The sequence below is a fragment of the Oryctolagus cuniculus genome, chromosome 9 (assembly GCF_964237555.1).
Source record: "Oryctolagus cuniculus chromosome 9, mOryCun1.1, whole genome shotgun sequence".
In the NCBI taxonomy this organism is placed as follows: domain Eukaryota; kingdom Metazoa; phylum Chordata; class Mammalia; order Lagomorpha; family Leporidae; genus Oryctolagus; species Oryctolagus cuniculus.
The window spans coordinates 9778448-9794299 of NC_091440.1; the positions used below are offsets into that span (position 1 = coordinate 9778448).

At 43.3% G+C, this 15852-nt stretch overlaps 1 protein-coding gene across 1 annotated transcript in view; it reads right to left on the reverse strand.

Moving 5' to 3' along the window:
• Nucleotides 1–55: 55 nt before the first annotated feature.
• The window catches only part of ERCC5 (ERCC excision repair 5, endonuclease), a 29734-nt gene continuing 13937 nt past the window's right edge, over nt 56–15852 (reverse strand). Inside the window, exons 7-15 of the mRNA XM_051850455.2 lie at nt 14486–14693; nt 13071–14174; nt 8795–9042; nt 8322–8441; nt 7996–8209; nt 7219–7363; nt 3655–3857; nt 2597–2679; nt 56–729 (exon numbers count right to left, since the gene is read on the reverse strand). Of these exons, the coding sequence (XP_051706415.2) occupies nt 142–729; nt 2597–2679; nt 3655–3857; nt 7219–7363; nt 7996–8209; nt 8322–8441; nt 8795–9042; nt 13071–14174; nt 14486–14693 (2913 nt within the window). The 3' untranslated portion in view covers nt 56–141. The remainder of the gene's footprint in view (nt 730–2596; nt 2680–3654; nt 3858–7218; nt 7364–7995; nt 8210–8321; nt 8442–8794; nt 9043–13070; nt 14175–14485; nt 14694–15852) is intronic.

Consider the following 15852-nt stretch of genomic DNA (forward strand, 5'->3'; position numbering starts at 1 on the left):
CACATAACTGTCAGGACAATGTCTGTTTTTAAAAAACACACACTAAACACCAAGACCGATTGCAATGGCATTTAATTTCATGATGCCCTCACAACAAATTCATTACAAAATGTTATCCCCCTCGAGAACACGTATGTGAAATTAGGTTTTCCTTTTCCTCCCCCGCGCGCTTCTCAGCCTCCTCCTCTTCTTCCCAAACACAGGCCTGGCTGTCACCAGGACGGTCCCGGCCTCCTCTCCATCCCCATCGCTGGAGCTGCAGGTCGTGGCACCTCCGTCCCGGGCACGCACATCTCTGGCCGAGCTCTGCCACGCTGAAGGGCTGCATGTGGACTCCTTTGCTGTTTTCCTTTGTGTGCTGACTGGAGATAAACGCTCCGCGTCCTCACCGGAACAGGTGTCAGAGGACTCTGAGAGGTAGGCATCCCCCAGAAATCCACCAGCCTGACTCTCGTGGGCAGAAGCTGAAAGCCTCTTTCTTTTCAGGCTTGACGGCTCCTCCAGTTTCCTCGCTGTGCTTCTCTTCTGGCTTGCTCCTTCTGCCTTATCAAGCATCTCAAATTCTTTCTCCATAGCAACAGAGACTGCTTCTAGCTCACTGGCTACTTCTTCCCTTTCTTTCCGCAGCATACACGTCACAGCTCTGTTTAATCTCTGGCTCTTAATACGTTTGGCTTCTTGCTTCTCCTGTTGGGCTAATCTAAAGAAAGAGTCGATTCGCAGCTGTGTCTAAAAAATAAAGTAAAATAAATCAAACAAGTAAATAAAGTTTGTAAATCCAACAAACACAGTGGATTGCTACTTCAGACAATACTAAGTTATTATCATCTCCCAACGACTCACTGGAAGGAATCTAAATCATACTTAAAACATTACTTGCACCAGCTCTGTCAGCTCAATCCTCAATTTCCATCTCACATATATCATCTTTTCACAGGTACTTCAAAGAGTATTAAATACTTTTCTGTAGACAGATATGTTGTTTTGGAACAGCACAATTTCATGAGGTCTGTTTCTAAGTCATACTGTGGTCTTCTTTCAAAACCATTATTTTCAGGAGGGAGGTTCAGAGTACATATTAGGAACAGTAAGACCTACTCATGCCTTTTGTTCACCAAGTACACGTTGAGAAAGATACTCGTAAGAATTAGTTATATATGAGAAGAGTTATATGCCTAATACTCTTCACAGCATTATTTATAAAAACCTGAAAATCAAAGATCAAGCAAGTGCAGTGAACTAAGTAATTTAAAACTCTTTGATGAAATTACATAAAATCAAAGAATCTGATCATCTGAAATTATAAAAAGTATGCAATAAAAAAAACCTTATGCTACTAACCAGAGGGGATTTTAGATTTATCAGGCGCTATATGTACATGGTAACAAGAACATGTGAGAAAAATAAAATAAACCTAACATTAATGTCTGTGTTAGAGGAGACAATGAGTAGTTTTAATTTATTTTCTTCACTTTCCAGTTTTGGAGAAATAAACTGAGAATGAGTTCTATCATGAAAAGGAAGAAAAGTGTATAATAAAACTTATCTGAAATTACAGATTAACCAGTTACTATGCCACATAGTTTTCTTTCTCAGCAGGCTTATAAGGTTTCCAATAGATAAGGTCATCAGACAAGGAGAAATTAACCAAACCTAAACAAAACTAACTTAATCATCCTACAAGAGACGCTCTTGGGTGGGCATTTAACCTAGCAGTTAAGACTCTCGCTGAAACACACAGCCCACAGTGGAGCACCCGGGTTTGACCCTGCTCCAGTTCCTGACTGTGGCTTCCAGCTCATGTCGCTCCTGGAGGCAGAGATGGTGGCCCAGAGACTGCCTCCCTGTGGAAGACGAAGATGGAGATCCCACTCCTGGCTTCAGCCCCTCCCCAGTCATCGGAAGTGAGCCAACGATGAGCGCTCCTTCCCTCTCTGCCTCTCAAACAGATTTTCAAAAAAATTTTGTTGTGGTTCAAAAGTGTTTGATCTAAAAGATACGGTCTCATTTCTGCTAGATAGTTTCTATATATCAGTGTTTTGTGAATTGCTTCTGAGGTGGGAAAACGCTTGTTGTTTTTAAGTAGGAACATCAGCAGACAGAGCAAGGCATAATTACTTAATACAGGGCAACTGAGGGCCATAAGAGAGGCCTTTTTTCTCCTGAAAAATTTCTCCTACTGATACCCAACAATGACTAAACTTCTACCTTTAAAGATTCAATACAAAATTTAAAAGTGCGAAAGCACCTGGAGAGACTTCAATGCTCAGAACTGTTTTGACGTGGACACTTCCTAAGCTTTGAGGAAATAACTCTGAAGGAGTAATATATTTAATCAGAAACACCCTAGTATGGAATCAATTATTAGATCTTATTTTTTCTAAGTCACAATGAAAAGGTACACCCAAGTGCAGCCCTAAAAGTGATGTTAGAAAATGAAAACAAAGTCCAATTTTTCTCTTTTTCTATTTTCCTGTGTTCTGTTACCTAACGTGCCCTAATTTCTAAGGATCTCGTCGGGCTTTGGCAGCTGCCAGCCACAGCCTTCTGAAGTTGACTCTTCATCCCGCGTGAGGGACCAGCCCTCTGCGATTACCTGCTGGACATTCAGTTGCTTTAAAACCGGAAGCAGAGATTCATCCGTCTTACTCCTGTTCCAACCGAAGTACCGCTGGCAGAATCTGCAGGCAGTTAAGACTGACAAAGTTTGAAACACTTCTAAAAAGATTTAAGCAAGTGATGATGAATAGGAAGGTCCCAGGAACCCACCTTTGCTTTCATTCCCCACATCTGCAAAAATCTTCAAATTTATAAAGATCAGAACACACCTTCCAGCACAACTATCTAGCACTATGTTCTTTTCAGTTCTCTAAAACAAACTCAGTTCTCATTTTAGGACATCAAAGATCTGGAAAAATGTTAACCTACAACAAAAACAAACTTCAGATATCCTATATAATTCTTTAAGAGAAAAAAATTAGACTAATTCTAATGCATGTTTATAAATTTCTATCCAAACCATTATATAAATGCACAGAAAGGAAAACCAGTAAAAAAAAGAGAGGGTCAAAATTAATCATCTTCTCCAATTCTTTCGGAATACTACGTGGTTCTATATGAGTGCAACCACAGTTTCTTTCAAAGATCCTCTTTTTAGACTAAGAAGAGGGGAAAGAACACTAAAGAGTCTTGGATAAATGGGATTTAAAAAAATGATCCAAGTTCCTGTTGTGTAAATTCTACACCTAACTCATATTTGGCTCAATGTTTCTTGTTTTTAGAAGTAAAAGGATGGGGTCAGCGCTGTGGCGTAGCAGGTAAGGCTGCCGCCTGCAGTGCCAGCATCCCATATGGGCACCGGTTCTAGTCCCAGCTGCTCCACTTCCAATCCAGCTCTCTGCTACGGCCTGGGGAAGCAGTGGAAGATGGCCCAAGTCTTTGGGCCTCTCCACCTGCATGGGAGATCTGGAAGAAGCTCCTGGCTCCTGGCTTCGGATCAGCACAGCTCTGGCTGTTGCGGCCAATTGGGGAGTAAACCAGCGGACGGAAGACCTCTCTTTCTCTCTCTCTGTAACTCTGACTTTCAAATAAATAAATAAATCTTAAAAAAAAAAAAAAAAGAAGAAGAAGAAGAAGAAGAAGAACTAAAAGGATATTCCCGAATCTTGTCCGGATCAGGCTTCCCCCACAGGAAGGCTCCCTTGGAGTCATCCACCACAGGTTTCAGGTAAGCTTCCGCCACAGCAGGGTTCGGAAAACCAGGGGCGAGTTGCAACTTCCGTAACTTTTTTTTCACTTTGGTGTCATGGGGGTTAGGCCTTATCTTCTGATTTTTTTGAGCCTCCTGCCACCACTCTCTATAAGGCAAAGGAAACGATTATTTCCAAAGCAGTAAGTAGTCCGTGCACTGTAGATAAAGAGTCAAAGCTGGGAACTGTAAAGTCAAGTCCTAACTCTGAAATAAATCATATGATGTAGAGAATTTTAATTTTACTGCATTAATTATAAAGTACCTAGATGTACAGGAAAGGTAAAAACACTGCAATCCTATTGGGAGACTGACAAAATATTTTACATGCCCCACAGCAGGGGGGTCCCGTCACTCCCCTCACCTCACACATGAAGAACCTGTGCTGAAGATTTCACAGCTGGAACGGGACACCAGACCCTGACGATCTGCCTGCGGAGCCCACGCTCATAATTATGATACCACAAGGCTCACGACTTCTCTGCTCACTTCTCAGCAGCGAAACCGAATTCTCTATTATTCACCCCAAATCCAAGACTGGATTCACCCCAAATCCAAGACTGGACCCAAGACTGCTTAATAAAACGTAAAAACGTCCTGAGCATGCTACATTTTAAAAATGCAGAACCTGACTCCACATAAAGCATGACCTCCAATTTGGGGGTCGGGAGAGGGTGGAGAAGGCAAAAGGAAAAGAGAATACTTAAAAGCGTAAATACTATTATTTTCCTTTGTACTAGGCAATATTCTGAAGGAGAATAAAGATAGCTGTTGTTTTCTTCTTTATATCCTTTTTCCAATATTTTCCACTCTGAGATTAAGTTATGACGGCAGGTTAACGACAGCCCCACACGCTTGGACACTCCTCCCCTGGAGTCAGGTGGGCAGTGGGACTGACAGGAAGGAGGTGGTACTGCGCCACGCCCACAAGATGGTCCCTTCCACGTCCTGTCTCTTCCAGCTGACCCCGAGGAGGCCCAAACCCGTGCAGAGGACCCAAAGCCCGTGGCCCACAGTCCAGCTGAGCTCCCAGCTGACACCACCACGCGCCACCCGTGTGCTAAGCTCTCTTACAGGAATCGTCCGGCTCAGATGAGTGGAACAGAAATGAGACCCGCCCAGCAGCCCGACCTAAACTTCAGATTTATGGGCAAAATCAATGACTGTTGCTATTTGAAGCCACTGAGGTTTAGGGTAGTTGTAATGCAGCAACAGGTAATCAGAAAAACTTATTCAACTAGGAAAAAAATAAATGGCATAAAAATTAAAAATATAAACATTATCCTCATCAATCCACACACTCGATAGAACCTTAAGGAACAAGAAACACCTGCACCTCCTGTTCTCCGGCAGCACCCACCTGCTGTTTCACCACACCAGTGCAGGAGTGCCATCTAGTGTTCCTAAAGACTAATTGCAGCCTTCCTTGTATTAAAATACAACAATAATCTTTAACTTTTTCTTCCAAGAGTACCCCGAGGGATACCTACAATTCTCTCCCACTTTACTTTTGAATCTTTGTCTTTGAAATAGTAATCATGATTGCCAGCTGGGAGAATCAGCACGGCTCACCATGAGCTAGCCAAGGCCGAAGGCTTACAGCAAGAGACTCAGGCATTTAACAACCACATGAAAGGACAGCACCGGTCCACCATCTCAGCTGTATGGGAGAGGTTGCATCTGTGATGAACGTGAAGGATTCAGGCTCAGGTCCAGGCAGAAGGGAGGCGGCAGGGAATCACTGCTACTCTGTACCAGTCATTTTAGGGTTACTTGGAAATTTGGAGCCAGTTTTGTAAGATATTCTCTTTCCTCAAGAGAATCCAAAGTTTTACTTGAAATCTCTCCAGATTTAAATGCTGGTAGCCAATTCCAAAGTAAAGCTCTAGAGAAGAGCACACTGTGTGGGCCAGGACCCAAGTAGCTCCACTCTAACGGAGCGATGAGCCAGAGAAGATGGGTGCAGAAAAGAGGGTGATCCAGCACTCCCAAGGTCACTGGCTTCCCATCACTCTTCCTGCATTTTACTGCTGTGGTCCTAAACCAAAGGCAGAAACCACCAAAGCTGCCTAAAAAATGTAAACAGCAAGAACTGAGCTAAACTCTTTAACAAAGAAGGTGTAATCAGGCCATTCACTAAACAAGAAGGGCAAATTGTCAATCAATGTGAAAAATTCATTTTCACTAGTAATTAGGCAACCAACTGAAAAGTCAGAGGCCACTGCCACTCACCCTGAAATAATATTTAGGCAAGAACACAAAGATAGACATGTAAGGATACTCAAATCTGTTATACTCTTTTTAAAAAAAGAAAAAATAGGCACTCGGTCAAATTAATCACGAAAGACCCACAAAAGACTACTTGGAGTCATTAAAAGAATATCATAAATCTATACATTTTTGATAATATGCCTTGTCCTATCACCAAACAAGTTGCAGGTAACATAAAAAGTATACAGCATCACTCAATCTTGTAAGAAAGTGTAACACACACACTCACACGTATATGAGTGTACCTATGCACAGAGAAGTCTAACATTACATACAGCAGAATGTTAATTGTACTCCTAACAAGTCTGTACTTTATTTCAGTGTTTCTGACCACTGATACCTCAGCCAAGAACATTCCTATTTTTCAGACACAGGAGATGTAACTGGAGAGAAGTCTAAAGGATCATTAAATCAACTCCCATCAAAAAGCTGCATGTGAGAGCTGAAAGATGCCATCACAACCTGTGACTATACCAAAACCCACTGAACTGCACACTGTAAAACTATGAATTTTAAGGCATTGAATTAAATTTCAATGTTTCTTCCAAACTGCCATTGAGGGCAACCCTTGAGAAGGAACTACTTTCATAGACATACTCCCAACTTCTATCAACTCAGATTCTCCAAAATCCAAACAACGTACCCCAAGTACTGCAGGCCTCGGGATTCGGGATGGAACAAGACTCCTCCACTGAACACATCCCAGAGCTCGCCAGGTGAGAACAGCCAGCCTGGCTGTGAAGGTCCTGGCATTGTACGCCCACGTCCCTTTCTGGCTGACCTCCCTCGCAACACTGCACACACAGATGTTCCATTACGTTTGCTGCCCCGTCACTCACAACAGCAAGGGGCCCCCTTAAGGGTGCTGCCCATGACTTCCTCATCTTTCATATCCACAGGGCTAGCACAGAGCCTGGCACATAGCAGCCCCTCGATAAATGTCTGAACAATGACATGACAGCTTCCATACTCCTGCAGGACTCACAGGGCTGACTCTGTCGAACCGCTGATGGGCATCACTAAAACAAGCGATTCATTCTTATTTCCTTAGAACTCTAAAATTTTAGTAACCCCTACTGAAACCTCCTGCTTTTTCTCAGTGAAACTCGGTTTGTGATAGTTTATGATGTAAGTCACCATTTTATTTAATAATTTGGGTATGTATATAAATATCGAAATGAAAGAAATAGAGAACTTACGAAAATTTGACAAGAGGTTCCAGGCCATGCCCAGGGAATTCATTGAGAATTTCCATGGCTGTTACACAACCCACAGTTGGTATCCCTTCCGTGTAATCACTCCCAAGCAAATAGGCCAAATTTATTAATTTGTTCCGGTCCAATCCTATAAAAGTAACAATTATCCTTAAAAATTGTTTAACAAAAACGCATTGCCTAACATTTAGAAGCATTCTATGCGAACCTACATGTACACGTTACGGGGGTACCTCAAAAAGATCATGGCAAACATGAAATTAAAAGGTAAGTTTATTTTGGCGGAAAAATGTTTTGAAATCCATCATAATACACATTTTCCACGAATGTTTCATATATCCTCTTACAACAGCTAAAAATCTCTCTATTTGAAACCAGGTGATTTTCCGAGCGGCATACCTGTAAGACGTCAGCGCCTGCAACACCCACACCACCCCATGAGCAGGAGGCCTCCCACCTGCTTCCCCCACTCCAGCACCCGGGGTTCACTCTGGAGAGCTCAGGTAACTACTCAAAGTCCAACCGCATCGGATTGTTAGCAAACACCAGAGAAAAGCCTAACTCTACGTGGATTTTAATGTCTTAGTTCTCATTTTTAACAATTCTATTCCTCTCTATAAACCAAAGGTCACCTCTATGGAAACCTGTGTTAATCACACCTCTATCGTTTCCATTCTTGTCCCAAAGTACCTCCTGGGAAGGAATTCGGAAGGGGAATCCCAGCAAGTCCAGGCCCCACAAATTATATTTCTGGCGTCTTACCTAATTGGTTGTGGAAGTCCACATACTGGTAATATTCTACAAACTTGTTTTTATTAAAAAAGTTTTTGTAGACGTGCCGCGCTCCGAACAGCCAGATATCACTGTCGTCGGTGATGGTTCCGGAAGTCTGGTCCGTGAGGTCCAGGATGGCGCACTGTGCCTCGGCCTCCATGGGCGCCTCCACGTAGGGAATGCCAAACAGGCGCAGGAGTTCCTGCAATGCACACACGGCGGGTGGGCGCTCACCACAAGGGGGCGCCGCGTGCTGGGCGCTCCCTGGGGAGTCTGAGCAAGGGGCTGTTGAAAGCCTGGGGTGAGCCCCTCACCTGGCTTTCCAGAAACATCTGTCCTGTGACAGTGGCAGCGACCCGTTCTTGCTGCTGCTTCTGAGCCTTCAGTGAATTCTGCTGCGCTAAGAGGTCGTTCTCCAGAGTTTCCAGCTCTTCCTAGGAAGTAATTTTTCCCTTGTAGGTAATTATATTAATAATCCAATTTAAGTTGGCTGCAGAAGTCTGCATTTAGTCTGACCGAAATTACCAACAAACCTTTTCTTGTAATAAAGCATACCACTCGGACTCCTGAGCAAGATTCTGTAATACTTGCATCTTCTTGAGCTCCCTCACTAAATCACAGGAAAAACAGGCTGCACCCAGGACAGTAACCCACATAAAAAAAGGGCAATCAGGAACAGGAAGATGTACTGCAAATGGCTAACACTATTAATCTAGCACCTCCTTATTAATTCAAAAGCTACTTAGCTTGGCTTCCCTAGCAATAAAACACAATGTAGCATTATTACCAAATCAATATCTTGCCATTCATTGAAGGAATCTTCTGTATCCTTTTCATGTTCTTCATGTGGCTCAATATCCAAGTCCTTGCTTTCAGAGTGGTCCCTTGGGAGGCTCTCGGTATCCCCAGTGGTTTCTTCATCCTTAGCTCCCATTGGCACCATGTCCCCTTGTTCAGAGGGAGGCCTGGAAGCTTCATTCGATTCAGTTTGAACTTCGTCCTCACTGATCCCACCCTGCACTTCAATGAAACTTCCTGTAGCAAAATAATGAAGTCATTTCAACCACACCTGAAATCACCCTGAAACCACCAAGAACTTTATGAAGTCCTGAAAAATGGAATACCCCAAAAAGAGAAATAATTGGATAAATTAAAAGCATATAATGCTAACATTACTATGAAATGAACTTAAATGTCTGTAAATCAATTGAACTGGTACCATCTTTGAAAGTAGGAACAAAGGGGCTGGTGGCATGGCATAGCAGGTAAAGCCGCCACCAGCAATGCCAGCATTGCATATGCCAGTCCATGTCCCAGCAGCTTCACTTCTGATCCAGCTCCCTGCTAACAGCCTGGGAAAAGCAACGGAAATGGCCCAAGTGTTGGGGCCCCTGCCACACAGCGGGGAGATCTGGATGAAGCTCCTAGCTCCTGGCTTTAGCCTGGCCCAGCACTGGCCTCTGCGGCCCTCAGGCCCTGTAGGGAGTGTCTCTACAGCTTGCTGTCTCTCCCTTTCCCTCTGTAACTCTTTCAAAATAAATGAATACATCTTTTTTTAAAATTCTGGGAACCAAACCCAAGATTTATGTGTTAGCTTTATAAAAATATGTTCTATGTCAATTAGTACTGTTTCTAAAACTTCAAAAAGGACAATTACTAAAGTAGATACACAATTAGGGAGGCGGTGTGTTTTTAGGCTCTTTCACTATGCACACAGCCAACGCCCTGACAGCAGCAAGAGTCCCAGATAAGCTCCCAGGAGAGACAGTTCTTCCTCATCTGCTTTCCTTGCCCCTCTCCCGTCATCTGTTCCTTACAAATACTTACTGGGGCTCCCTTCCTTTCTTTCGGGTGAGGGAGGCTGGCGTGGCCTGTCCAGCTGGGTTGGGCAAGACAAGCAGGACAGAGGTGGTGGCTGGAACTCTCAGGGTTCTGGGGCCCTGCACTGGAGCCACCAGCTGGGACAAGGAGGAGGCCAGCGTGGTGAGAGGCAGCTACGTGGACAAGGTAAGTAAATATGCTGAAGACAACAGGAGCCAAGTTTCTCACTGTCAGGGGAGTTAAGCAGAGGGCATGCATGAATCCTGTGGTGGTGGATTGAAATGAAAGGTATCAGTGTGTAGTAGGTAAAGCTGACACCTGCAAAGCCAGCATCCCACATGGGCACAGGTTAGAGTACCAGCCGCTCTGCTTCCAATCCAGCTCCCTGCTAATAGCCTCAGAAAAGCAGCAGAAGATGGCCAAAGCGTGTGGGCCCCTGCACCCACATGGAGACTCAGATGAAACTCCTGGGCCAGGCTGAAGATCCCCCTCTGTCTTTGTGTCGCTCTGTAACTTTCAAATAAATCTTTAAAAAAATGTCTATGTGAACTTGTGAATTTTAATAGAAGATAACTACACAGAAATATAATTTGTGGGGCCGGCATTGTGGCATAGCAGATAAAGCTGCTGCTGCAATGCCAGCATCCTATATAGGCTCCAGTTCCAGTCCCAGCTGCTATACATCCAATCCAGCTTCCTGCTGATGTGCCTGGGAAGGCAATGAAGAATGGCCCAGGTCCTTGGGCCCCTGCACCCATGTGGGAGCCCTAGCATCAGCCTGGCCCAGTCCCGGCTGTTGCAACCATTTGGGGAGTGGACTTGCAGATGGAAAATCTGTCTCTCTCTACCTCTCTCTGTAACTCTGCTTTTCAAATGAATCAATTTTTAAAAAAATGAAACAGATCTGTACACACATGCACAGTGTACATGTGCGCATGCTCATGTGTGTACAGAAACATTCCTACTATCATGGAGAAGGCCTGAAACAATGACACCCCCCCACACCCAGGGACAGTGCGCACACTCAGCACCCAGCCTGTGGTTTCTAAGCAGGCTCCACTGAAAGGAACCAGCGCTTCTTGGAGAAAAAAGGCTGGTTCCATGACCAGGGCTGAGGGAGTACAAGATGAAGTCTGGAATATCTGGGCCTTACAGTAAGGAAATGTTCCAAATATCACAGGTGAATTGTTCAGACAGGAGTCAGCTTGAAGGGCTCTCCAGGGGCCAAAGCTGAGACAAATCAAGGGCAAAGTCAATCATGATAGCTTTGGATTACAACTCACTAAACAAAACAGGCATTCCGGAGTCCACAGTGGTTAAAAGTCTAAGTGGAGGAGAAGAGAGAGATCTTCCTTAGAGTTGGATGCCAACTAATAAATTCGTAAGGAATAATGGAGTTAGAAAACCATCATTTGGCACCATCATAGTAACAATTTATTCAGATGAAAACCATCAATGGATACTAAAATATGTATGTATGTTCAGGAAAATAAATTTACCTAGCCCCAAATATTCCTGCCCTCAATCTTCTGATTCAGGGGCCAGAGTTGTAACTTAGCCAGTTAAGCCTCTTTCCATGATGCCAGCATTTCATATGGATGCCGGTTTGCGTCCTGGCTGCTCCACTTCCAATCCAGCTTCACGTAATGTGCCTAGGAAAGCAGAAGATGACCCATGTGCTTGGGCCCCTGCAGGCACGTGGGAGCCCCTGATGGACTTCCTGGCTGCTGGCTTCCACCTGGCCCAACCTGATGGTTATAGCCATCTGGGGAGTGAACCAGTGGATGAAGATCCTTCTCTCTCTGTAACTCTGCCTTTCAATTCAAATAAGCAAATATTTTAAAAATATATTGATTAATTACTAAAGAGAAATATTAAGTTTTTAAAGTGGAGAAACCTGGCAGATACCAGGGATTAAACTGTGTTTGTATATGGCTGATTTCTATTATTTACAGAAGTTAATGTTCTATAAAGTCACTGTAAACTCTAAATTACTCAATACTGAGTCATTGCTCCTAGAATATACTTATATATATATATATTTATTATATATTTATATAATATATTGTTATATATTAATATATAATCATATGAATCCTAAAATAATCCATCTCAGCAGACTGTATATTCTTTATTTTTCTGAACATGGTTCAGAAGTGTTAAGTGAATTTACTGAGGTGACCCCATTAAACAGGTGCCAGAGTTTGGATTCAAACTTGGTCCAAGCGGCTGAGGTCTACACTGCACTGTCCCTGCCTCCATTCCCTGTGCATTTCCATGGCAGCACTGAGCAAGACAGAATATTGCCTCGCTCAAGCTCAGCCTGGGATGGCAACTCGAATTAGTTCCCATTCTGCAAACGTCCACAAATGACCACAAAGACAACAGAGTGAGTACTGATTCCGGGGTTGCAGAAACAATTTAATGAGTAGGCAACTGTCCAAATATGGAATCTAAAAATAATGAAGATTAATGGTGTACACATTTGTTTAAATACAGAAATTTATAAATTTATCAATATTTAATACACATACAAAGAGTGACAGTGACAAGAAGAGAAAAGAGAGATTAAAGCAAGTATGGTAAAAATGCCAGCCCCCCAAGATACTGGATGAAAGAATCAGAATGTTTTGTAACATCCTTTCAACTTTGTCAAGTTTATGATTATTCCAAATAAAAACTTGAAGAAAAATCTAGTAGGAATCTTGGGCATTGCCTCCCTTTAAAAACAACAGATGCAAGAGCTTGGAGCAGCATTTAAGATGCTACTTGAGAAGCCTGCACCCCACATCAAAGTGCCTGGGTTCAGGTCCCAAGGCCCTCTTCTGACTCCAGCTCCCTGCTATTGCACAACCTGGGAGGCACCGGCTGGTTCAAGTATTTGGGCCCCTGCCATCCATGTGGGAGAGTGGGATTGAGTTCCTGACTCCTGGCTTCGGTCTGGCTCAGCCTTAGATATTATGGGCATCTGAGGCATGAAGGTTTCTATCTGCCTTTCAATAAATAAAAAATAAATTTACAAAAATAAAACAACATTAACAACCAAAAACATAGCCAAGCAGGAAGGGTCAAGGTTCCAGTTCCAGCTGTGTGTCCCTGGAAAACTCATTTCACCTTTCTTTCCGAGTCTCTAGTTCTCATCTGTAAAAAGTGGGAAGACGACTACTCCAAAAGGTCTCTCAGCTCCTACAGATGTGAAGTCCTACCACCACTCCATATTTCTGAAAGAGCACAGCACCTACCATCAGATTCACTCTCGTCAGAGTCGATAGCCACTGGTTCCACGGACTTGGGGAACGAAATGGAACCCGGGCCTGGAGATCCAACTGTCTCCTGTTGTTGGAGGATTTTTAGGAAATTGTCATTCTCTTCTGCATTAAGTGATTCTGCATCTTTTGAGTTACCTATCACCTCTGAAGGCACACTTATTAGGTCACTCGCTCCTGGTGAACTGACAGCGCCAATGACTTCAGACACAGGATTTTGTTCACATTTTGTTTCTTCATCACTAGAAAGAACAGAGGAATCAAATTTCCTCTCAGATGGGGAGAGATCTTTCTGCAGCTCCAGTTCTTTGGCAGGTGTCCCATTCCTGGATACAGATCCTGTGCTTGCTGGAGCCACCAGGGTCGGGAGCCCAGGCGCATCACTGGGCAGAACCACTGTGTTCTCTGAAGGAAGTGGATCTCTTCTATCCTTAACTGCAGACCCATCACTTGTCTGAAAAGCCTCGTTCACCACAGGAATGAATGATTTTTGTTCTTTTGGAGCATCAGACTCGCTGCCTTCAGAACAGACAGCAGTTGACAAATGAGCTGAGCCTGGCAGCTCTCGCTCACTTTCAGTGCTGGCTACGCACTCCTCTACAAAGGTCACACTGGCTGAAGGCTGGACAGCGGTACACAGCACTCCTTTTTCATCTCTCACTTCAAGACCTTCGTCCTTTTCCTCTTTTGAGCTCTTTACAGGCAGTTTTGTCACTCCTGGTCCTGCTCCCTGCACACTGTCCCCAGCACACATTTTCACGTCTTCATCCTCATCAAGGGCTCTCTGAATAGCTGACAGAGTGCGTGGAGATATGGAGCCATCGTCGCCAGCGGCAGACACCTTCCTCTCCCGGTGCTGGCTGAGACTTCCACTCTCCAGCTCCTCATCTGAGCTACTTCCCAGCATGGCAGCCTGCAGAGCCAGCAGAGTCCTTGGAGAGGGAGGGGTGGCATCAGGCTCCTTCTCTGGCTTCAGCTTTTCACACGGAGATGACTTCATGTCAAGAGACACACTGTGCACTTTGCTGGAAGAAGGCAGAGACTCTGAATCCACTTCTGCAACTTTCTTAGCTTGAATGCCTTAAGAAAAATTAAAACATTTCTCACTATGAAGTTTCAAAGTGTGACAATGCACTATCAGTCAGATGAGGACACTACTAGTTCTCATAATTAAAGTATAAATTATATTCAATCAGAAACTAAGAATTAATTCATTGGTTAATTTTAAAGAGTTGACACTGTAGTTGTTAACCCGCTAATTACTATTATACACAGCTGTCAGTATCTAAGTAGGATTTCACTTATATTATCCAAGGGTGGTAGTTCATAGAATTCAGAACAAATCCATGTTTTTGGTTTTTAGCCCTTAAATAAATGATGGTACCCAATACCTTTTATCAAGATGTAATGTGAGGTGTCTTCAGAGACCACTCTCCTGGACTCTACCTCCCTCAAAAAGCCCCCTTCCTCTTCATATTGCTTTTGGATTTGCCCTGAGTGTTGCTGGTTCATTTCCTTTTGGACATTTTCTATGTGCTGGTTTAGGTAGTTTTTTTTAAGCAAGCCTTTGAGTTGGTATTGTGAAAAATCATTGGACTCCTAAAGGCAGAACAAAGAAAATTGTTTCATATTTAATACAAATACTACAATATTTCCCAAGAGTCACATGGCTGATAAGTGGTAGGTCTGGGATCAAAAGCAGTCTGACTGATTATACTTGGTTCTATTACTATTACAATCATTACTATTACTATTATCACTTATCATTACTACTGTTATCAATACTACATTTGTAGAATGTACAGATGATATAGTGGTCCCACCTGGATGACTTAAAACTTCTAGTCTCTATCAAAACTACAGATCCAAAGAGCTGCTACTCCAAGCTACCCTACAGTCTACCAATCCCAGAGATTCTGAGGTTGTGGAAAGAAAATAAAGAAGAGCAAATTATTAAGGACTGTCTCTCTCCCACTCCTTCTCACTATTGTTTGCATAACCCAAATCCTATTTTCTCAAGTACTACACAGAGATCCTTTCAAACTCAAGAAATAAAATATCTGATAGACAGGCAGAGCCTGGATATTTCCCCTGAGATGAAAGTAAATTCATTTCTGTATATCCAAAGACCTGAGAATATCATTTCTGTGAGCCTTAATGTTTTCCTATTTTCACATTCTATGTGGAAAAACAGAAGGGAATAGTGGGAAAAGAAACTTATTCTTTTTCATATTTCTGATATCAATTTAAGTGTTTAAAAGCCTATAGAAAGTAAAAAAAATAAATACTACATTAATTCACTATGGAAAAAATGCTGTAAAATTCATATTCTATCCTACAGTGGGCTAAAGGAGAACTATGTTAGAAATAACAGCAGTAGGGGCCGGTGTTGTGGCCCAGTGGGTAAAGCTGTCAAATGTAAACCCAGCATCCCATATGGGTGACAGTTCAAGTCCCGGCTGCTCCACTTCTGATCCAGCTCCCTGTTATTGGCTGAGAAAAGCAGTGGAAGATGGCCCAAGTGTCTAGGCCCCTGCCACCCATGTGGGAGACCTGGAGGAAGCTCCTGGCTCCTGGCTTCAGCCTACTCCAGCACTGGCTATTGTAGCCATCTGGGGAGTGAACCAATGGATGGAAGATCTCTCTGTATCTACCTCTCTCTCTGTAACTTTTTCAAAATACATAAGTTAATTTAAAAAATAGATGGCAATAGAAAAGGAAACAGAACTCATTCAGTAGCAACAAGAGAGCCAGTAAT